This window comes from Lagenorhynchus albirostris, chromosome 5, assembly GCF_949774975.1.
Source record: "Lagenorhynchus albirostris chromosome 5, mLagAlb1.1, whole genome shotgun sequence".
Lineage (NCBI taxonomy): Eukaryota > Metazoa > Chordata > Mammalia > Artiodactyla > Delphinidae > Lagenorhynchus > Lagenorhynchus albirostris.
Window position 1 is genome coordinate 100,595,383 of NC_083099.1, and position 26,110 is coordinate 100,621,492.

Genomic DNA, 26,110 nt, shown 5'->3' on the forward strand with positions numbered 1-26,110 from the left:
AAAGGCTTATTAATAGCTCATATCACTTTTCTATTTTAGTGTGAAAACAATGATATGTAACCTACAGATAATGAGACAAATAATTTACTGTGGTCCCCTCAGTCCAACAAAATTGTAATGTGTTACCCTGTAACTTTGGACAGTGCCTCTTGAGTCACTTCAAAGAGAATTTCCAAAGATACACAAGTGGAATGATGGCAAATCCCTCCCTCTATCAGCAACAGTAACACTGTTATCTTATTAAAGCTGGCATACAATGATGACAGCTCAAGTCTGGTTCCGGGACACTCCAGTTTCTATAAGCTCCTTTTACCCAACACTAGGATCTGACCCCTTCTGATATGAAGAGAGTAATGGATACATGCACAGATTGAATTATTTCATAATGTTACCCTTGACTGGAATATCTGCATTTTTAAAAGTATGATTTTCTAACATCAGAATTTCAGACACAAGAAGAGAAGACCTTCTTGGTGCCTCTCAAAATTATGACATGGAGATAAGTGGCTTATACGTGTAAGACTGGTCATAATATTTTATAAAGCATATATGTGGCAATATTTTAGCTCAGTTTAGGACCTTGATGTACTTTTCAAACAAAATTTAAATATATTTTGATTTTTCATTATAATTTATAACTAAAACAAAGTTGAATTAAATGAACAATAATTGTTTCTCAATATTCTTCTCAAAAATAAATTTACTGGGGAGGATTATTTAATAATACTGTCCCCTACCAGAATGCATAGCCTCAATATATGGATATTGTATCTTGTTTCATGCTTTGTATAATTTCTGTCCTTATAACAATACACTTTTAATAAATTCTCTCATTTTCAAAGTGGGAAATAGTTCGTATCCTGCCCTTCTGCTAAATTAGAAAAATAGCCTAAATGAACTCTCTTCTAATCCTGAAAGACTGCTATGTGTATAATGTATGAAATTATGTAAACATATTTACATATATATTTTATTTAAAGTGATATATTGTTTTTATTCCCAAACTTAATTATTTATACCCTATAGTTAGAACAGTTGTACTGGATTATAGTTTTTTTAATCAAGTGGCAGAAAAAAGGCTTTGAAATAATCTGCTAATGCAGAGAGAAACAGAAGACCCTATCTGCTTTATGCTGAAGACACATCTGACAAGATTTTGTTGACACTATGGGAAAGAAGAAAAAAAAGAGAAAACAAGAATTACATTTTGAACAATCATAAAGCAAATTCTATGATGTGGAGCAGTTTGCTAGATGAAGAGGAGTATTATATAGTAAATATAAAAATGGTGATTCTACAGTATTATTTGGCTTTGCTTTATTTATTAGATGCATTTCTGAAGATTATCAGCAAAGTGAACTTATATATATTATTTTGAATAAGATAGTCACATCCACTTCAAATATGTTTTTAGTAGAATATTTAAGTTTTCTTCCTGTATACTTTATAGGTTTAGCAGTGTTTTTTTCACTTTTTATTTTGCAATAATTATAGATTCACAGATATTTGCAAAAAATAATGTATGGTAAGGTCCCATACACCCTTTACCCAGCCTCCCCCAATGCTAACTACTTGCAACAACTAAAGTGCAACATCAAAACCAGGAAACTGACATTGAGAAAATCCATAGAGCTCGTGTGTGTGTGCATGCACGCATGTCGTGCGTGTAGCTCTTTGCAATTTATCACATATCTAACTTCATGTAACTACCACCATAATCAAAATACATAACTATATTATTACTGCAAGGCTCCCTCCTGCTACCCCTTCATAGCCAATCCCTCTCTCCCTAAGCCCTAACCCTTGTCCACCAAGAATCTATTCTCCATCTCTACAATTATGTTATTTCAAGAATGTTATGTAAGTGAATTATACAGTATGTATCCTTTTGAGATTCGTTTTTTTCACTCAGCATAGTGCCCTTAAAGTTTATCCAAGTTGTGTGTATCACTAGTTTGTTCCTTTTTATTGCTGAATAGTATTCCAACATCTTATATATATTTCTACTTTAAATATCACCATAGCTGCCTTAATGCATGATATGGGCCGAACTGCATCCCCTAAAATCCATATGTTGAATTTAGCATGTGACTGGATTTGGAGATAGGTCCCTTAAAGATGAAATTAAGGTAAAATGAGGTCATATGGGTGGGATTTAATCTGTCATGATAGTATCCTTACAAGAAGAGATTATGACAGAGACATGCACATAGGAAAGAACATATGAAGACACAGGGAAAAATGGATATCTACAATCCAAGGAGAAAGGATTTAGAATGAAATCAACTCTGCTGATACCTTAATCTTGGACTTCTGGTCTCTAGAACAATAAGAAATTAAATTTCTGTTGTTTACACCACCTAGTCTGTGGCATTTGTTATAGCAGACCTAGCAAACGAATATAGTGTAAAAGAATAGTATAAAACATATAAAACAATACTTTCTTCTATAAGACAATCACTTCTGTATCAACATAATTTATGAATGCTTCTCAAAGGGAGTTTTTAAAATCTTTGAAGCTTTTCCTGTATCATGCTTTGTGATAAATTACGTTATGGGGGGAATTAAAGAGAATATATATTTAAAAAAATCATAGGCCTATTCATGCCTAACTACATTGCAGTAAAAACCTGTAGTGTTAAAAGGGACTATTTAGCTGAAGGCAATTGGAGTTTTTAAAAAAGACAGTTTAACTATTTTTTACACAAAACTGCACCTAAACAGCAGCATTTAGACACATTTCTGGATATTTTTTGCTGTTTCTTTTAGGAGTGGATTATGGTTAGGCTTGCTGGCTGCATTGTTTTTACAATATAGATATGAATTATAATTAGCATAAATTCTTACTATTTACTTATCTGACATGGAAAAGAGATGGCTGCATAAGTACGGCAACTGAATTTCAATTCATGTAGCAACATCTTATTTATGTCTGATGTTTGTTGGTAAGTAATATGGACTTGCTCTTAAGATACGTTAGTAAAGGATTATATCAAAAATATAAATGCATAGATATTAAAGAGAAGCTTTATATCTAATTGACCATTACTACTAAGAAGTAATATCAAAAATATCTTTCTGCACCTTGGGAAACAATAAGAACAACAACCAGAAAATCACCCCTGTAATGTATAGAGTGTACAATTGCACCTCAGTGAATATAGGTCCACCAGGGATATTAAGCATCAAAAGGGAATTATAGATAAGTTTTGAGAGAACAACAGTGGAACTTACCATCTTGATTCGTGGTCACTGTAATAGCTGTGAATGGCTTGGGAGAAAAACTCAACTCAGAAACTCCATTCATGGCTTCTATTTCAAAGGTGTAATTCACGTGAGGCACAAAGTCAAGTACTATCACGGAATTGTTGATCAGGCCAGTATGTCTTGGGATGAAGCGGAGTCCTCCACCACAGTCCTCACACTGGCTGGTGTCTAAGCCACATTTCTTACAGATTACACTGTATGTGAGATCTTTTCTCCCTCCTGTGTCACTTGGTGGGCTCCATTCCAAAATAAGGGCCGTTTCATTGATGTTAAAAACCACATTCCTAGGAGCTGAAGGTGGCCCTAGAGAAAGCAATTAAAAAAACAAATGTACATGTGTAGGACAATGAATTATGGTGCTAACTTGAAAATGTCATCAATAAACACTTGCTTGTCTTTTATATTAGTTTGAGCTCTTTCTTCTGATGGAAACCATAAAGAAATATGGTTAAAAATATCTGAGTTAGTCTAGTAAGAGTGGAGTCTTAGGGGTGAAGATGGTCTATATCTTAACTTTTGGTATATGAATTTCAATATTTAATATCAAAAGCCACAGATCTCCAAAAGATAGTATTTATACTTTTTAAATTTGTTGACTGAAAATATATAACAAAACATTATTTTAAATTATGTGATGGTTTTAAATACATCTTAATAATTACATCATCATTTTAAAATTTTGAAAAAATAGTAACATGCATATATAAAACATGCTGTGTTCAGTCTTTCAGTCCTCAAACTATGCTTGATGTATAAGTAAAACTCCCATTCATTTTTCTGGACAATCTCTCTAAGAATCTTTTTCTCACAGGCTGAGAATAAATGGCCATAAACTCAGGGTGGACAGATAGTTTGGAAGAAGGGGAAGAGGAAGGGAAACTGGAGGCAGCATAAAGGCTTTTACTAGGTCCTGCCAATTTCATGGGACAAAACCACTATACGGAAGGGATAAAAGCGGGTATACATAAGAAAAGGTACCTAGACTTTTATTTAGATTAACTTTACTCAGCATAAGTAAGTGTGTCCTTAGAAGCTTATAAAGAGACCCACACAATCCTCTTATTTGTCATCAAGAGTGCACAAACCATGTTTCTCATGGATGGTGGACGAGCATCTGCTCTCTTTTTTCTCATTATTTTTCCATACGGATCACACTGCATAGAGTATTTATATCCTTTAACTATTCCAGCCTTTTCTTAAAATTGTGTCAATAATCTTTTACACTTATCCGAGTCCTTCAAACCTCAGTTTCATATCATTCACTGAACAAATATTAACTGAAGGTCTACTCGGTGCCTGGCACTGTGCTATGTACTATGTTGTGAAATACCACAGAATCCTTTCTGTAAGAGACTGTGCTTATGACAGATATTTTGAAAAATAACTTATTGTATAAATAACTAATTAACATTCCTGCCACATTTTAAAAAGCTTAGTTTTAAGAAATCTAAACAGTTCTTTAAATTGCTGCTATCAAGAAAATTTGCTTAGAAGGAGGGAAAGAATTCTCTGTGACATTCTCTCCATAGAAAGAAATTCAATTTTTGATAGAAGCTTCTTTTGGATTTCAAGATATGGTCATTCATTCATTAAATATATATATTTTTAGTGACTACTATGTGTGCCAGATATTCTGCTAGATCTTGGGCTTACAGCATGAATGTGATAAAAGTTATTTCTGCTTTCTTGCTATTAATATTTTAGCTGAATGGCTAGATAAACACAAATACACACACACAAACAGAAGAATAAAATTCAAATTATAGTAAGTGCAGTTACAGAAATCAAAAGGAAAGGAGCTGAAATAACCTGAGAAACATTCTGAGAAGGCCTAATATAGGTGATGTGGAAGATGTTCAGAGGGGTGGGAAGAATATTAGAGGTAGAAGATGTGTGGCTCTTTAGTCAAAAAAGATTTTAAAATAGTCATGGAACTGTCAGAAGATCACTGTGGCTAGAATGCGGAAGGAGGAAGCAAGAAGTGAGTTTTAAGGAACAGGAAGGGGTTGGATAATGCCAGACTGCTGGCTCATTGGAATGAGTCTGAATATGTTTCTATACTTAACAGGAAGAAACTAACAGATTCTATCTACAGAAGTGATGTGTTTCAAAAACAGCATTCTGGCTGCAGTGTGGGGAATGGTCTAAATGAGTACAGAGGACTCAGTAGCAAGATCTGTTATATACTGTTAGAGTAGCATAACATCACTCCTAAATCTATATGATTGTGTATTGGCTTTGAGATATTAAGAAGTGTTACATTTTCCTTTTTCATTTTGCTGGATCCTGATATCAGCAACCTAATGGGTAGGACTCAGACACCTATATGTACATTTCATGTTCCAGAGAGGTAAGAAACGTCTACCTTCAGAAAGGAAAATATGGAAGGAATCAAAAACTAGAGCACAGGGATAGGCATAGTTCTTTACCTCCAACCTAGACTCATGGCTAGGAGATAAAGATTCATTATCATAATAATGTCTTCCTACAGAATGACATATTCATATTGTTGTTCTTTTCTCTTATTTATAATGGAAAAACATGAATTATTATTCACTTACATTTCCAAGAACAGGAAGAATGTTATCAATTATGTTATGGGTGTCTGCAAGTATATGACTGTCCGCCTAGAGATACTTAAATAAAAACGGCAGACACCCTTCTTCCTCAAGGGCTCTCAGACCAATTAGCATGACAATTAAATAGCTTTTTAATTGCTGTTAAATTATGCCAGCTAAACTGTGATTTCATGCAAATATTAAGCTGTAATGACATGCATGAATCATTTACTAAGATTTAGAACTTAGAACAAAGAGAGACAATTAATTCTAATCCTCAGATTCAACTAAATTATGTGTCACTAAGCTTTTATGAATGTGGCCTGACTGCTTTGTTATCATTTATAAATTATACAAAGATTATGTGACACCCAAGGAAAAAAAATCTTGGCAGCAATAACTCTTTTGGAGACATCTGTACTGAAAACTCTCAGGGATTTTCTTATGTTGATTTTTTTTTCTTTAAAGGAAACACGTACTTCACATAGAAAAAAGCTATCTCCACACTACACCCTCCAAACCAACCTCATAAGAAAAGGACAATTATCCTAATTTGCAGCTAGCTGTTTTTCTAGCCCATCATGTAATAAACTTAAATAAAAACTACTATTTTATTTCTATTAAAAAAACACACTTTCAATCTTCTTTTTTTTTTTTTTTTGGCTTCAATTTGGATTTCCCCTTTACACATTTAAAGAATAAAGAAATAGTGCTCTAATAGTAAACTTATGAGAAGCTTGTGGCAGTGCGGTCCTGTCCCTCCCCAGAAGAGCATCAGGCCATGCAGTCCCCATCTTCCTCTCAGAGTAGCAGAGGCCAGGTGAGCTACAATTTTTTTAATTTTATTTTATTTTTTCTTTCGGTACGCGGGCCTCTCACTGTTGTGGCCTCTCCCGTTGCGGAGCACAGGCTCCGGACACGCAGGCTCAGCGGCCATGGCTCACGGGCCCAGCCACTCCACGGCATGCGGGATCTTCCCGGACCGGGGCACAAACCCGTGTCCCCTGCATCGGCAGGTGGACTCCCAACCACTGCGCCACCAGGGAAGCCCCAATTTTTTAAATTTAATTTAAATTTCTTCTTTATGGAAAATGTTTTAAACAGAACTATATTTCCCAAAATACATCATACATAATATCTCTAGTCCCATGAGATATCACAAAAAAAAAAATGAGTTCAGTGCTCAAATTAAGATTCCTCTGGCAAGACTGACGCTGAAACAAAAGAAACACAATTTGCTTCACTTTGTTGAATCCAACATTTCCCAAACGTTTATTCATGGAATGTTATTTTCTAAGAAGCATATGAAGGAAAAAAAAAAAAAAAGAAGCATAAGAAGGAATACTAGCATTCTGCAGAACACCCTTTAAATAAAGGTTGACACTGAAGGAGAGCAAACTTAGGGGTCACATTTCAGTTACTACATACTTTGCTGTAGATTTCATATTTTATGCTTATAATTACAGAAATATATTAACTCATAAATAAACAGGGGTCTTTTTCATATTAACTGAAGAGTGACTATTCATTCACCCATTAACTCTATAACTAATTGTGGCTTACAGATGCATTTTTTAACCTTAAGAACGATGAAAATTTGATCCAAATAACTGAAAATCATTAAAGGCTATTGCCTATTAAACTTTATTAAACTATATTTTCCAGTTCTTAACTTACTACCTGGCAATAATTTAATTGTGTTTGTTGGGGACTTCTCTGGTGGTCGTGTGGCTAAGACTCCATGCTCCCAATGCAGTGGGCCCGGGTTTGATCCCTGATCAGGGAACTAGATCCCACAAGCCACAACTAAGATTCAGCACAGCCAAATAAATAAACATTTTTTAAAAATATGTTTGTTAATTTAATGACTACCAAGACTTTATAGTACAGTTTCCTAATAAAAAGCATATTATTTACATCTGAGTTTACAAATGAGAGAAAAATAGTTCTATGTTTACCTATGTCAAAGAGAACATCAGAATATATATATATATATATATATATATATAAAATCATCTAGAGATGTTTAGGCAAATGTTTTGCAAAGGAGTAAATTACATGAATAAATGAAAAAGTACATCTCCAAACTTTAATAATGTACTAAAAATATCAGTTGTCAGATCTGCATATAGACATAATTTAAAACTCTAAAAGTCATTTCATTCTTTGCACTATCAATTTTAACTTTATCTATCTTTAACTTTATCTAACTTTATCTATATTATTTATTAATCTAATATCCTTCCTATATAATCTTTGGAAAAGGTATTCAATAGGAGCCCTGTAAACAAAATTTTGTATTCATATCTAAACCACTATGTGCTCTATCAATGTTTTGTTCATAAAATGTTTGTATATTTGGAAATGGATGATGAATAATCACAAAACTGGGGCTTCAAGCTCACCACAGGGAAGGAACTAAATCAATTTATTCAGATAAAGAAATGAGGCCCAGGAAAGTTTTGTAATTATGTCAAGGTCATGAAATGTATTAGTGGTAGGATGATACCTAGGTCTTTTTATGTTTAGATATCTTTTTCTATCACATTTTCTGTCACAATGTATTCATCCTATAAATAGGAAAATGTTTTATAGTGCTTTGCTTAGAGAGTACTGTCAAATGCAAATTTTCAAAACACACAAATTAGAGAGCAATTTATTGCCTTCCTACAACAGATTTCTTTTAATAATGTTACCTTAAAGCATTTAAAAATATTTACAGAAGAGTAACTGAAAATTAAACCTTCAAGATAAATACTGCTGAAGATACAGAAACATGTGCACTTCAAATCCTTTGAATTCTACATATTCTCATTTTTTTCAATATTATTGTACTTACTTCAGTAACTAAATTGATGTCTAAAATTAAGACTTGTCCATTAGTGTTTTCATAATACCGTGAATGAAGACTTAGATAATTCTTGCTACATTTTCCCTCATTTCTAAGACTCATAGTTAAAGGAAACAAAAATAAAGAAAGAAATCTAATAGACTAAATACCATTCACTTCCAGAATAAAATCTAAATCTCTCAACCTCGTCTACATTTGTCTTTATAACTAGGCCCATCCCTTACCCTCTTTCTCCCTTTTGCTGCATCTCAATGCCTTTGCACATACTGTTCCCTTACTTTTTTTTGCTCTGTGGAAAATTCCTACTCATCCTTCATGTTCTGATTTAGGTGTTTACCTCCTTTGTGACACCTTCCCATTGTCCTCAGGCAGAGCTGACTACTTTTATACATTGTAGGCATGTATTCAAAAATATATAACCAAAATTTTTTAGCACTTTTTTGTTCTAAGGAGTGTACTTAATATTTCACATGATTTATTTCATTCAATTATCACAATAAACCTGTAAGGTAGTTAATTATATCCCCGTTTTGTAGAAAAGGTGACTGGTGCTTACCAAATGTACATATTGCACTGAAATATATGTATTCTTGTATACAGGTCTATTCTGGTCTAGCTTGATCCAAAGATGGCATGTGCTTTAACTAAGATGAATAGAATACATAGTTTTGTGCAACCCTACAAGAATTATTTGTCACACAGTGCAAATTTTGAAAAATATTGGAGAGCAGAGAGTTCAAGGTTATAATCTTTGCAAGAATCCAGTGTTATTGATTCAAGAGAGAACCATGTGACTTGAAAATCATGTAAGAAGTGGAAGGGGATGTTTATATTATGAAAACTGGTATTAACTAATAAAAACCCATAGCAAAATGGACAGCCACCCATATCTCATTGGGAAGGAATAAAAGCTTCTCAAAATACAGTTCCATAGACACTCAAAACTTGAAAAATAAGCATTTGTGGCTCCAAATTTCTATGCCATAGAGCGTGGACATAATTTTACCTTGGAAAAAGTCAAAAAAACAGTTATCAACTATTTTCATCGATGCAGAAAAAATCTTCAATATAAACCCATAGAATAACTAATTCTAAAAACTACAGAAATATGCTATAATTTTGTAGGTCAAGAGTTAAACGGCAAAACCACATTCATAATAAAAGCACACTAAAACACAAATGAAATCATGAGCAGCCTGCGCTTGGGCGTTTTGAGTAAAAAATCATCCAATTTTGCTAAATATCACGAAGAAAAAAATCTTGCACACCTACATACAGCCCTTTCTGTGTCTGAGTCAGTTATTTTTAATTAAATACTCATTAGAAATAAGAGAAATATGATGAGACTAAGCACTGTCATATTTTGGGAGGGAAAAGCAAAGCAATAAATGAATAGATGAAAGCCAATTAATAAATCTTTCTCAAAAGGCATAGCACTGTAGGGATAATTATGAATGTTCTTTTTCCAATTATGGATTAGTCATGGTAAGTGGTCTGTTGTGTACAAGTAGATGATATTAAATGGGACAATCCTCTCTGAGTTCCAACTGTAGATGCCAAGAACAGATTTGCCCTGGTAGCAAGTGGTAATTCAATTCTTCAGCATCATCAGAATAACCACTTAATATCGCTTCCTATGGAGGAACCTCTCCCAGGTAATTTGGTAAAAGAACCTTGCCTGAAATAAAAATTAAAGTATTTATGTTTAGGAAACTCCATGAAGCTCAAGTGACATCTTACATCAGTGATCTGTATTAGGGAAACTGGGATTCATTACATACAGGTATCTATCCTATAATATAAGGATCATTTTAATTTTAAAAATATACCACTGCCATACATAAAGTAAATATTTAGAGTTATTTTCTATAATGAGAACAAGTCTAGAGTATAACACAGCCTGTTAAAGGTAATAAATCCATTTATGCAATATCTCCCATTCTGGCTTCTGTAAAATTGTGGCTGCTACCTTGTGTTTACAATCAGTCACCTAAGCAATCAGCTGCGCTTTTGTGTTTTCAGTTGTGAGACAGAAAAGCAAGGAACCAGAATGGTTTTTTTCCATGCACAAGAAGCTTAGGGGAGAGAGATAGAGAGAGAGAGAGAGAGGAAGAGAAAGAGAAAGAGAAAGCGAAAGCGAAACGAAAGCGATGGGGCAAAAAAAGAAAAAATAGCAAGTAGAGCAGGGGTATCTGTATAGGAGCATCCTATACCCACCCAGAGTGGAGGACCTGAGTAGGGCAGATGAAACGGGGAAGAACACCTTTCCTGATGCATCTCAACACAATATTTGTTCTATTCAAAGTAAGAGTGAGAGAATAATGACTTTCTTAAATGGCCAATCATTCCAGAAATAAAGAAGCCATGTTTTACAATGTTAACCTTAGAGCAAAAATAAATTCAACTTTTACACTTTCATTCCAACCACTGTCACTGTATACCAAATATAAAGATAAAAAGACATGGTATTTGCCTATGTATTAAGAATGAAATGGGAAGAAACCGTTTTACTCAAGGTACTTGACTACATATTTAGATGACCAAGAAAAGTGAAATCCTTAATGATGTGCAAAGGAATTACCCATATATATGATTTGCATTTTATGTTTTGAACTTTTCTAAGTAGGCAGCACAAATGTTCGTTGAATGTGTTAATCTTCCAGCACCTGTTCAGTAACTAAAAAAAAATCCTCCTATTGATTTAAACACGAGAAACATCAAAGTGAAAATGGATGACTATGGAATTACATTTGTCTAACTTTATATGCATCCGTATATTAGACCCTCACTTCATTTCTCTCAGTCCTTTCATGCTCTCTGCCTTTCTTGCTTGACAAGTACTTTCTTAGTAACTCCTATAGTCCTTTGTTTCTCCAACCTTAGTGAGTATTTTTCCCTTCTGGCCTAGAAAAGCCTTAGACAGTTATTTTGATAACAGACTTCTTGGCAGGCAGCAGGGTCTCCTGTGCTCTGAACTGCTCTCAGAGGCAGCCCTAATTGACCAAGAGATGATATTGTGGAGTGTCCTCCACAGCTCATCCTTTAAAGCACAGAACATACATTAATGAGTCACCTGAGAAATAAAATTAAGAGTTTATGAAGTAGATTAAGATAATAGAGAAAACACTTCAGCATTTCATTTTAAATTTCTTATTCTTAATTTCTTTAATATACTTTGCAGTTCATGTAAGAGAAGCACAATGAATGTTTTAAAAACATTCATTTTTGATTTTTAAAACAATGTTTTAAAAATCAAGACGATCCAAACTTACAAGTATGTTGCTGGTATAACTGGATATTAGGACTGTTTGAGAGATCCTAATATAGTTAAAATTAGAGATGGAGAAAGAGGCCAGGGCTGGACTTTGGATGTTCTTGGATTGACTCTTACAATTTTGGCAAATAGGTGTTGGGCTTTGAAAGATGTTATGCAGAAGAAGTGGTAATATGATCAAGGTTTTGTTTTCGTTTAAAAATAATATTTTCTAATAGTTTGGAATATTTGGAGGGATGGAAGACTAAATGAAGGAGACTTGCCAAAATATTATTAAATTAGCCCAAGAAAGAGTTGAGGGCCTTAACAAAAAAGGAAAGGACCAGGAGTTGATATGAAGGAATGGACAGAAGGAATACTAAGAAGTAAAACTGACAAGTCTTGTGACTACTTGGACACGTCAAGGGTAGGGACAGGGGTAATGATTCTAAGCTTTCTTGCTTGGATGCATGGGTAGATGAGGATTCACCAGGATAAGGAAACAAGCTGGGATGGATGAGCAGGCTGAGGTAGGAAGTAATAAAATTGACTTTTGTAGGTGAGCTAAAATTATAAGTTCATTCATTCTTTGAATATTTATTTTGTGCCTAGTATTTGCCAGGTACTATTATTAGTGCTGGAGACACAGTAAAGAGAGAACATTCATGATCCCCTTGTAATCTACTACGGGTAGAATGACAATAAACAAGGAAGTGAGTGTAAAAATAAATCAGATATTTTCAAAGAGTGACATAATGCATAAAAAATAAAATATTTGATATAAAAAAGAGTAACTGGGAGGGATTCTATTTTTGAACAGGTGATCAGGAAATGCTTGTCCTAAGAATTGACATTTGAGCCTGACTGCCAAAAAGAAAACAACCATAAGAGGACCTAAAGGGAGAGCACTTCAAGTAGAGGAAACTGCTGGCATTAAGGATGAGAACAAGTACAGCATCATGGAAGTTCATGAGTTTAGTAACCAAGGAGAGTATGGTATGATACAAGATTTGAGATGTGGGCAGGTTTCTGTGGGACACACAGGTTGTCAGATCCCGTAGTGAGTTGGCTAGGTGACTTTGGACCTTAAGAGAGGAGATTGGGATATGGATATAAATATAGGCATCATCTATTTACAGGTGCTAGTTGAAGCCATGAGATTAAGAACATGTGATGAGACAAGAAAGCTGAGAAAGAAGCATGAGAAAAATTAGTATTTAACAGGTGAGCAAAAGAAGAGAAATTACCCATGGTAACAAACACGATGTTCAGAAAATTAAGTGGATAAAGGGGAGATTGCAAAGTCTCAGAATAAAAGAGAACAAATAGTTTCAAGAAAAAGGAAGAGATCAACAGAGTTAAATGTCATGAATAACAAGACAAAAATGTTTCTAACACAATATGGCAAATAAGATCATTGGTGAATTTTTCTTAAACAGTTTATTTTCTCACACAGTTCACACAAAGAAAAACATGATTGCAGGAGAGTGAAGAGCAAAAATCTGAATGTAGTAGAGTAAAAAGTAAATTAAAAGTGTGTGAAGAAGTAGCCATAGCCGATGAAGACTGCTTTTTCAAGGTACTTGTTTTGGGAGAAAAACTATTGGACTGGGAACATTATTTAATGATAGAAGTTTGAGTACACTTATAGGTGGTGAGGAAGGAATAGTGGAAACAAAAAATCAAAAGAGGAAGTTAACAATAATAGCCCAACTCAATAGATGGAAGGATTTGATCACCCCTCCACAGCCAATATTTGAGGGATTAGCTTTGATTATGAGACATCTTTTTTTTAAACTGTAGTCATTTGAAACAACTAAAAATCTTTATGTGTACACCTCATCAAAGAAGATATACTGATGGCAAATAAGCATATGAAAAGCATATGAAAAGATGCCCCACATTGCGCCATCAAGAAAATGCAAATTGAAACAACAGTGATGTACCACTACACACCTATTAGAAACAACCAAAATCCAGAACACTGATAACATTAAATGCTGACGAGGATGTGTAGCAACAGGAACTCTCATTCACTGCAGGAATGCAGAATAGTACGGTTTGGTGGTTTCTTACAGAATTAAACATATTCTTACCATATGATTCAGCAATCACACTGCTAGGTATTTACTCAAAGGAGTTGAAAACTTATGTCCACCCAAAAACCTGCACAGGCATGTTTATAGCAGTTTATTCATAATTGCTGAAACTGGAAAATAATCAAGCTGTCCTTTAATAGGTAAATGGATAAACAAACTGTGGTATATCCAGACAATGAAATATTATTCAGCACTAAAAATAGATGAGCTATCCAGCCTTGAAAAGACATGGAAGAATCCTAACTGCATATTACTAAGGGAAAGAAGCCAATCTGAAATCTTCTACTATATGATTCAAATTATATAACATACATATAGATAGATAGATAGATAGATAGAGCACAAAAATAAGTGGTTGCCATGAGTTGGTAGGAGGAAAGGATGAATATAGGCCCAGAGGATTTTAGGACACTGAAAATCCTGTGTATGATACTATTATGATTGATACATGTCATGACACATTTGTCCAAACCCAAAGAATGTACAATACCAATAGTGAACCCTAGTGTAAACTATAGACTTTGGGTGACTATGATGTGTTAATACAGGTTCATCAAATATAATGTACAATTCTGGTGGAGGATGTTGATAATGGGAAGGCTATGCATGTCTGGGTTGGGAGGAGGGAGGTATATGGGAAATTTCTATACTTTCTCTTAATTTTGTTCTTAACCTAAAACTGCTCTAAAAATAAAATCTTAATGAAAATATTTATGTGATTATATCATATATATTATATGTCTCAAGATTATGAAATTAAAAAAAAACACCTATCTCTACAGTGAAAATGCAAAGAAATTATAAAACTCTTAATGGTGAAGTCACATGCTTTGTTGTACCAGAAACTTAAGGGTTGCTGTTGTTTTGATGACAGTGCTAAGGAGCAGGGAAAGATCTCTTGAGGTCCTAGAATCAAATCACTCATATGATTACATACAATACCTATCTAGGAGCTCTTTCCCTACTAGGTCATTTACTAGCCAAATGTCTTAGTTAGTCATTTTCAATATTTTGGTCCTCCATTTTCTCCTAAACCCAAACATTCAAAATCTCCCTGCTCCTGATACCAAGTTTAAAAAAAAAGCTTCCTTTTAAATGCCTGGAAGATTCTCTGAAAGCATAGCTTCAAATGCTAAGTCAAAAACAGCAGAAAGTGATGTGACTGTCTACCTGACACAAATTCTGACCTTTAGATAATATATTATTGGAATAAAGGTGATAAAGAATGGCTTATTCAGAGACACGTGATCTAGAAGTTAAGGGAACTTCCATCTATTAAAAATCTATTAGAATTTGGCTATTGTTTATGGTTAATGAAAAACGAAAAGGTTGACTGCTTATTTGATCCTTGGCCTCAAAAGTTCTGTATCTTGGTGAAGTTACCTTGGTCCTCTTAACTCTAACTGTTCAATGACCTCTTGGCTTGCCATTTTCCTGGTTTTTCTTCCCTGACAATCTAATCTTTCAATTTTTAGGAAGTATGATGCTTTGGTGTTTCTGGTCCTTGATTTTTCTGCATATATTATAATAATTGCTAGGGTCTCTCATCTAGTCAGAGTATAATTCAAAAAATTTTACTTAGATATGCATAGAGGTAGAGGACTTAATATATTTTGTGAAAAGGTCTTACAAATTCAGCACGTTATTTCTTTCAATTTGTAGGAATGTAGATGATGGAAGCTGTGAGCCCAGCATAATACTATCAACATAAAGTATTTAACAGCTTGAATACTAACTTATCAAATATTATTTCAAAATGAATTGTGAGAGAAGAGCTTTCTGTATCAACCAATTATATAGCAGCTGCTATGTGCCAGGTATTCTTCTTAGCACTTTTCAAATACTAACTTATTTAATCATTATAAATAACAACAGAATGAGGTAGGTACTGTTATTAAAACTAAGAATGGTGCAACATAGGTTAAAGGGTTAAATAATTTGCCCAAGGCTACATGGCTAGTAAGTACCAAAGCCAAGGTTTACACTCAGATAATTTGACTCTAAAAGATGGTGAACTTAATAGCACACCATGCTAAGTTTTTGCTAAAACAAGGAAAAGAAGTCCTCAAGGAAGTAGCAGAGAGAAGCCTTGAGAGGGGATTTTCCTGTGGCTGGATGAGGGGAGATCTGACAAAAGTTTTCACCTTCCTTTGGAGTTCTCTCTTTTAATCTCTATGGCAATACAGCATGCTGTTCCCTGTCTAAAGCTCTGCTCAGCGATGACCAGAATTAAACCTCTCTGCTTCCACTTGGCACAGTTAAAGCAGGCTAGCATAATTGCAAACATAACTTACAATACCAAGCATAAAAAAGTTTTTTTTAAAGAGAGAAAATCCGAGAAACATAAAATGTTAAGCTAATAAGTACACATATCAGATTCAACAATGACTGAGGTTCATAGACCTTATTATATCCCATATTTATTTCCTTAATAGTTTCTCACTCCAAAGAATTAAACCTCCTCAACTCTGTCACCTCATTGAAGGGTTATATTGATGGGAAACAATTTATTCCTTCATTTTGTCAATCGTCTATTTATGGCCTTCTAAGAAAATAAAAAGAGCAGATTCTTCTCTATCACTCTCCTTGGAAGTCCATTTAGTTTCTGATGTAGTTTTTCAGGGATTCTTGCCTGGCACAACTGTAGCCATTGGAAACACTAGCATCTACCTAAGCTGGAGCATGTTGTCCAAAATATAATATAATAATATACAGCAACTGTGCAAAAAGGATTACATATAAATAGTAATAGAAATCTTTTCCTGTTCAAAACTATTTCCACAATTAGGTGAGAAATTATATTTAGAATTTTGCTTTTCCTACTTATAAACTTAGAATACATTACTAGAAGAAAATAATATCCAGGTAGCAATTTCTCAGGCTACAATTTTTTGAAGAAAGTAGTCACTCAGCACTTAAGAGTCAGAAAGCAAAAATTACATCTACTAGTGAATGTGTTGTATTTTTATTAAATGTATTCTATAAAATATTTTACATTTTATAAGTCTGTAGTAGTGTATACAAATCTATAAACTGCATCAGTTAAAATAAATGGAACACCTCCACTGTCTCTAAGGAATATGTGGCATTACATAATTTTCTATCCATTTTTGCCAGTATGGAATTACATAAGATAAGCAACATTTTGGCACCAAATCATCAACAAGAAGGCAAATTTTCACTGTATCTTATTGATGTATTTAACAAGACTTTTATAACTAAGAGGTGACACTTTACTTTTGCATACCTTAGCAATGCATTAATATATTCACTTTAATTTTTATAGTGTACAGATAATTTATGATACTTTAATAATAGGAGAATACAAATAATTTAAAATTCTTGGTGCATGCATTAAAATGACCTTCCCACTTAGATTTAATATTCTATTGGTTCCAACCCCAAAATTAGAAAGTGAGAGGTGAAATGTGGACAAACTCAAAAATATCTTCCTTTAAAGACAAATGTCAAGGAAAACTCGAACTTTTCTATATAACGATAGCACAATGACTTTCAAAGTTCCATACTGAAGCTCCCACACACGGCAAACTTGATGGTCCTAAACTGATGTGCCTTCAAAAGTTCAAGGGTGGAAACAAAAAACAGAAGTTTTGCTTATAGAGCCTCAAAAAGCCTTAAACTGCTTTAACCTCCTAAGGACAGATGATGCCTAGGAAAAATTTGCAGGGCCTCCAAATCAAGGTTGGTATATGCATGTCAGTGATCAATGTGATTTTTGAGGAATAAATACATTCTTTGCAAGCAGCTGAAAAGCAATTATGCTAAGAAAGACAGAGAAACTTTTTCCTTGACTATTATCAAAGACAAATAGCCTAGATGGCATAGGATTTTGCATAGTCACTTTTTGTTTGTTTTAATTTAGAATAAAAAGACCAAAAGCGTTGGAAACAGGATTTTCAAATGAAAAATGGACAGACTTACTGGTACATGCCATGGAAGGTGGGTCTTGTTCAGCTCGAAAGTAACCCTTTTCACACTGACAGACAGAAGTTGCTTCCATGTAGGTTAAACTGTGTGGAGGACATTTAGAACACTTTGTGTTGCCAGCAAATGCTTTATAGAATCCTGGTCTGCAAGCTGCGAACATAGGAAAAACAATATTTTTTATTATCGCTTATTTTATTTGTATCTGTACAACATATTTTAACTTATACACACTTTGGATGTCAGAGTTCAGTTCACACATACACAGAAAAGTCAATACATGGTAATATTAATGAATGAAATTAGTAATTCAAAATAAGTTACCCAATGGGGACTTCATATTTTAGCTGAGGTTGCTACTTTTAAAAGGCATACTTGAAACAAAAATATGCAAAATAACAGTGCTTACCGATGTATGGGAATGCCCACATTAAGGGAGACAATTGTGTAGCTCTGGGAGATGGCATTAAATAACATTGAATCACACCTTTTAAAATTGATTTCCATTCCATTTCTCCCTCAGCTCTTCTGAGTATTTAAGGCGAAAGTCCCAGGGTAGTGTGGGTATATCTTTAACATCTTCCTTACAGGCTAAATATTTTTTGAACAAAATGAGAGCTGGCCTTAGACTCAGATTATAGCAGGACATAGCTATAGTTTGATAACACTGCTTCATTTTTATCAAGATCATTTTTTATTTTTCTGTGGCAAACAATTTTCTATTTATTATATTGAAATAAATTCATTTAAAAATTTAATTTTAAAAGTGGGTAGACAAAATATCAAGTAAATAAGGTATATTTGTTACGCACATATGACAAAAATCATGAAAACTGTAGGCTAATGACTAAATTTTCACAAAACATAATGAAAATGAAATGTAAGTGACTAAAGTTATGCTATCAAATGTTTCACTGAACCTCATTTTCTATTCACTTAAATCCATGTTGTCATTTTCACTGAACATTTTCATAGGAATGGAAGTCCTACAAAAAAGGATCCTACTATAAGCTACACATCCGGGGTCCTGAATGGTGGGGGGTTTAATTGTTTCTAGTCTCAAAGAAATGACTGCTGGCCACTTTCTAAATTAAAACTGTTATACAAAATAAGAGAAGTGTAATTTTCCAGTGACAAATATTATGTTAAAAAATATTTTAACAAGCTATGTATTTTAACTCAACACATTTTCACAAAATGTTCTGTGTAAAAATAAACAAGAATCTTAATTTAACAATAATGAATCTATGAGTAAGGCTTCTGCTTATATATTCAGGAAGGAAAAAAGTATTTGAAATCTGATACATATTTTATATTTAGAGCACATTCCAATTAAAACTAGCCACATTTCAAGCATGCAATAACCTCATGTGGCTGGCTAGTGGCTACCGTATTGGATAGTGCAGTTTTGAACACAGAAATCTGTTCCTTGTATAAAAATCTTTGATGACTTCTCATCATCTTTACATTAAAGTTTAAAATATTTACCTTGGATTACAAGTTTACCCATGGTTTGCCTACAGTTCACCCATGGCTTCACCCTGCCTACAGTTCCAACCACATCAGATAAAGCTGCTTCCCTCTCAAACTCCCTCTGTTAAGGCTTTGCCCTTCTACTGTCTATTCTCAACTCAGCAGGCAGTGATCTTAGAAAATACATTAGATCATTTTATCACTGGGCTCTGGGCCTTCCAATGGCTTTCCACTCTCCTAGAGTAAAGCCAACTGCCCTATTAATTGCCTACCACGCATTGTATGATTTTGCTCCCCATCCATTTCCTGTGACCCTGCTTTGCATCTTCTACCTCTTTTTTTGTATCAAGCAGTCTGCTCCAGCCACACTGGCCTCCTTCAGAATCTTGGGCATCCAAAGCATTCTCCTGCCATTGGGCCTTTAGTACTTGCTCTTATCCAGCTGTCTGTATGGTTTTCTCCCTCCCTTACATGAGGTCTTTATTCAAACATTACCGTATTAATAAAGCCTTCCCCGATTCCCCTTTTTATATTGCAACTCCTGCTACATCCTACCCGAGTAATCCATATTACTCTCCATTCTTATTCCTGTCTTCAAAGAACTTAACAACATCTGACACTCGATATGTTTAATTTTTTAAGCCATTTCCCCTTAAAATGTATGCTCTATGAGGGTAGAGTTTTTTTTTTTTGGTCTGTTTTGTTTACTGAAGTGTTTCCAGGGCCTAGAACAGTATCAGGCATTACTTGGCCCTCAATGAGTATTTGGCAAATGAATGAATGAATGAATGAATGAATTGCTGAGGGACTCCGTTAATTTCTGAGTTTACTCTGCTCTTTGTTCTGCTTTGAGCCTTTTCCTCTGTTGAACAATCTCTTCTCTCTATCCCCACCCTACGACCCACTCATCTTGCTGACTCCTAGTCATCTTTCAAGTCTCACTTCTTTTAGAAAGCTCCGCCTGGGCTTCCCTTGTGGCGCAGTGGTTGGGAGTCCGCCTGCCGATGCAGGGGACGCGGGTTCGTGCCCCGGTCCGGGAGGATCCCACATGTTGCGGAGCGGCTGGGCCCGTGAGCCATGGCCGCTGAGCCTACGCGTCCGGAGCCTGTGCTCCGCAACGGGAGAAACCACAACAGTGAGAGGCCCGCGTACTGCAAAAAAAAAAAAAAAAAAAAAAAAGAAAAGAAAGCTCTACCTGACTCCCTAGACTAGTTTCTCTAAGTACCTGTGCCTTTTCCATGTTAGTAATCCCTTGACAGTTATTTGTTTAATGGCTGTAAGTGCCACAAGGACAGTTTGGCACAGTGCTTGTCATAAAGTCGGTGCTTGGTACTTATTTGTTTTATTGAATTGGACAGCATGTGAGTACTCTGCTAATTAAATTCTTGCAGAAGATAATGCGTGTCTACTCAGTGCATGTTCTGATCATGGCATAATTCATCTCACTACAAATTTATAGATTTTTTTTTGGCTTGTTGCATTACTCTAAGTAAGGGATGGAAGCAGGTAGTAAAAATCTTGAAACTGATTCAACTACAACTCAAGAATGATTATTTTAATATTCCAATTGAAACAAAATCTTTCCAATTAAAATTACTATCCATGTGAATTTTTTTTTTGCCTACTGCAAAACTACAAATACAAATTGGATATTGTTGCAGCAACTCTCAAGTCTATCCCTGATTTCAAATGCTTGTTAACTCAAAATTGCCCTTGAAAACCTTAAAATTTTGAACTTATAAAATGTATTTGGATTCTTAAATTACTACCTTATTTTAATATTAGGGTTTAGTCTACAATTTCATTTAAACATTAATGATGATGCTGTTAAAATGTTAGAAAACCACTGTTGTAGGCAGTAACATTCTTCTTATATAGCACACACCAATGGTATACAGCATGCACTTCTGTTTTTAGCCTGAATCATATTATACAACTACTTGATCATGTTATCACCTCAACTTCTTGTAACTGCCACAAGCCAGACACGGGCCTTACCATTCTTATATCTACAATGCTTTAGCATATTTTGAGTATACATTTAAGTTTTTATAAATGCCTGAAAAGTTGAATGAGTGAATAAATAAGTGATTAATTCACTAATGTCTAATATGAGATCACTATAATTCTGTAAATAGAATGAGCATGCTATATATCTTTTAGTTAGTACTTTTAGGTTTTGTTTGTATTTGTTAAAAATGGGATATCAGTCCCTACATCTTGAGAACTTTTAAATTACTTTCTTATTCACCCCTTCTTTCTCTACCACTTCCTTATTTCTCTGTTTATAGGGTATGTGAACTTCATTTCCAAAAAACAAACCACCAAAAATAAGAATGTTTCCCAACATATATCAATACTGCACATGGAAAGTAAAATATTATCTGATTCAGTGGTTTCTAATGTTTTCTTTTAGAAGGAGCTATTCAGATATCGACTTTCAGATTAAACCTTCATTTTAGTACCTCTCAATTTCTCTATATTTCTATATTCAAAACATTCATGACTATATATATATATATATGTGAGATCATAACATGTATGTTCTTTTTGTATGAACATTTACTTTAAAATGTCATTTAGAAATCTGGCTTATTACCACCTTTTCTTCCTTCTTTCCTCTTCAAATATCATTTTCCTAAAATGTCGACACACTGCTGTGTAGATATATGTTTACATATTTATGAACAGAAGGATTTAGTGTTATTGATTTTTCAATATTGAGATAATATCAATAAATTTTAGATTGTTTTCATCAGTTATCAATTATAACATGGAAATCTCTCCAGGTCAATGGTTGTAGTTAAGTCACTGTGATATATTTGTAGTATACGTGTCAACAATCTCCCAGTTGGAAGAAATACTTTATAAACTATGCTGCAGTAAACATCGCCATGATGATACTTATATTTCAGTTCCCAAGAGTAGGCACTCTGGGCCAGGGTATGTTTATTATTTGTTTTAACACATATTTCCATGTTACATTCCTAAACATTTCTAAAACGCACAATAATGTAAGTGAGCACCCTAATCTTTCACCCTGCTAATCCCTATAATTAATGTTAGTCACTCTTTTACCTTTTGACAATATGTGGAGTTAAATATTATTACTTTAAATGAAGTTTCCTAATTGCCACTAATGCTCCACATTTTTTTTCATATTTTTATTGGTCATTTGTTTATACTTTTCTATGAATTGCCTTTTATATCCTTTTCTATTGGTTGCTTATCTTCTATTAATTTATTGGGTTGGCCAAAAAGTTCATTCAGGTTTTTCCATAACATCTTACAGAAAAACCTGAATGGCCTTTTTGGCCAACCCAATATAAGTGCTATTTATTAGCAATATTAATTTTATATTTGTCATTTTTGTTATATATATTTTTGTATCAATTTTCTAATGACGTGCATAAAAGTCACATTCATAATAGCATAAAAAACAGTAAAATACTTAGGCATAAATTTAATCAAGGAAGTGAAAGACCTGTACAAAGAAAACTACAATATTTTGATAAAGAAATTGAAGAGAATACAAAACAATGGAAAGATACCCCATGTTCACGGATTGGAAGAATTAATATTGTTAAAATGTCCACACTATGCGAAAGCAACTAAAGATTCAATGCAATCCCTATCAAAATTCCAATGGCATTTTTCATAGAAATATAAAAAACAATCCTAAAATTTATGGAATCACAAAAGACCCCAATAGTCAAAGCAACTCTGAGAAAGAATAACAATGCTAGAGGCATCACACTTCCTGATTTCAAACTATACTACAAAGTTATATGAATGGAAACAGTATGGTACCAGCATAAAAATACACACATAGGCCACTAGAACAGAATAGAGGGCTCCAAAATAAACTCCTACATAAACAATCAAATATATAGGTCAAGGGAGCTAAAAATACTCAATGGCAAAATGATAGTCTCTTCAATAAATGATGTATAACAACATACAGAAAAGTGAACTTGGACTTGACCAGACACCACTCACAAAAATTAACTCAAGGGCTTCCCTGGTGGCGCAGTGGTTGAGAGTCCGCCTGCCGATACAGGGGACACGGGTTTGTGCCCCGGTCCGGGAAGATCCCACATGCCATGGAGCGGCTGGGCCCGTAAGCCATGGCTGCTGAGCCTGCGCGTCAGGAGCCTGTGCTCCGCAACGGGAGAAGCCATAACAGTGAGAGGCCCGCGTACCACAAAAAAAAAAAAAAATTAACTCAAAATGAATTAGAAACTTAAACATAAAACCTGAAACTGTAAAACTTCTAGAAGAAAGCTACTTGATATAGGTCTTGGCAATGATTTTTTTTAGAATATGACAGCAAAAGCACCAGCAACAAAAGCAAAAATAAACAGTGGGACTACATCAAACTAAAGAGCTTCAGCACAGCCAAAAAACAATAAAAATAATGAAAAGGCAACCTATAGAATGGGGCAAAATATTTGCAAACCATATACCTGATATATCTGATAAATATAAAATATATAAAGAACTCACACAACTCAATAACAACAACAGCAACAACAATCAAAAACATACAGTTAAATAAAAAATAGAGGAACCGAACAGACATTTCTTTAAAGAAGACATACAAATGTCCAACATGAATGCTCAATATCACTAGTCATCAGGGAAATGTAAATGAAAACCACAAGGATATATCAAGGATATATATATCTAAGAGTGTTAGAATGGCAGTTATCAAGAAGACAAGAGATACATGATGGCAAGGATGTAAAGAAAAGGGAACCCTTGTGTACTGCTGGTGGGAATGCAAGTTGGTGCAGCCAATATGGAAAACTGTATGGATGTTCCTCAGAAAATTAAAAATAGAGCTACCATGTGACCCAGCAATCTGTTTCTGGGTATTAGGAAATAAAAACAGGATATGAAAAAGTTATCTGCACTCCCATGTCCATTACAGCATTATTCTCAATAGCCAAGATATGGAAAAAATCTGTGTGCATCAACAGATGAATGGATAAAGAAGACCTACAGTGATTCTACATTTTAGTTGAAAGTGATGCTACCACTTTGGGGGACTATTTGGCAGTATCTACTATAGAGGAACATATACATATCTTCTGACAATTCCATTCCTTGGCATTTACCCAACAGAACAGTATAAAGTGAAAGTAGCTTCTCTTCCTACAGGCAGTCATACCAAGTTCCATTGCTAAGTGACCCACTTCTTCATTTGATTTTCATTTTCTGCAATTTTGTTGACATGTTGACCTTTCTCACGTGATGTATTTTCTTCTCCCTTACTTTGCCTTTGTTAGTGTAAACCTTCTATATTCTCTTACTCATTTTGGTGAAGTTTCCTGAGGAAATGGAGTTAAATCTATATGTTCAATCAACTATGTTTAAAGAATTTTAGACTTTACTAACTTTCTAATCATATAATTGGAGTGAGTATATTTAATTGAGAATAAGGAAATTACAAACAAATTATTTATGATATATATGAAATGATTTTTAAATTTTCTGGTGTCATGTACTTATGATAAAAGTAGCAAGAATGCTAGAAAAATAAATACAGGGCTTCTCTGGTGGGGCAGTGGTTAAGAATCTGCCTGCCAATGCAGGGGACACAGGTTTGAGCCCTGGTCTGGGAAGATCCCACATGCCGCGGAGCAACTAAGCCCGTGCACCCCAACTACTAAGCCTGCGCTCTAGAGTCCGCAAGCCACAACTACTGAAGCCCACATGCCTAGAGCCCGTGCTCCGCAACAAAAGAAGCCACCGCAATGAGAAGCCTGCGCACCACAATGAAGAGTAGCTCCCGCTTGCCACAACTAAAAGATGCCCGCATGCAGGAACGAAGACACAACGCAGCCAAAAATAATAAATAAATAAAATTAAATAAAAAGAAAAACAAATACAATGTAATTTGGTAGTGGGGATCTATAAAATGTAAAATATATAAATATTTTCATCAAATTACATAATAAATAATCTAAGTTAAAACACAGTTTTCTATTTCAAAAAATACATTTATGATTTGAGGAACTTTAAGTGGTTGCCTAAAATAATGATAAAAGATGGGTTATACATTAAAAAGTACAAAGTAGTTTTTATAGAAAAGCATGTATTAAAGGCACATACATGAGTATAGTTATTGAAATACCACAAATATTAATGAAGTACATATCTTGCCATATAATTTCCCCTATCAATGTTTGTAATTTCATTGTCCTCAGAAAATTAAAGTCTCTGGGTATTGACTGGAATATAGCTGGAAAGTATTTTTATACACACACACACACACACACACACACACACACACACACACAGATTTATGTCTGCTAAAACAAAATCAAGAAATGTGTGACCTGTTTTACACATACTTTATTTTAAAAATTGAATTGTTAGGCTATATACTGCTAGCAATGTTTTTTTTAGGTTTATCTTTATTATCAGAGAACTTTAAGACAAAGGACCATGATAAATCCCAGTTGGTATATCATGCTGTGCGGTTCTCATCAGCTGATGAAATACTGAACTGTGTGTTGTCTGACAGGAACTGATATTAATATAATTGACTGCTTTTCCCTCATAGATGCTCAATAGTCTGTAAGTTTAGATAAACCTGAATGACTTATCAGTAAAATATGTGATGTGCATCATTTCTCAAAACATTAGAACTCAGGAA

The 26,110-nt window shown here is 34.2% G+C and overlaps 1 protein-coding gene across 2 annotated transcripts in view; it reads right to left on the minus strand.

Annotated features, from left to right (window-relative positions):
• Positions 1-26,110, minus strand: part of EPHA6 (EPH receptor A6) — an 874,905-nt gene that overhangs the window by 502,728 nt on the left and 346,067 nt on the right. For both annotated transcript variants that reach the window (XM_060149381.1, XM_060149380.1), the window contains exons 4-5: positions 17,971-18,126; positions 3,235-3,570 (exon numbers count right to left, since the gene is read on the minus strand). In XM_060149381.1, coding sequence (XP_060005364.1) covers positions 3,235-3,570; positions 17,971-18,126 — 492 coding nt within the window. The remainder of the gene's footprint in view (positions 1-3,234; positions 3,571-17,970; positions 18,127-26,110) is intronic.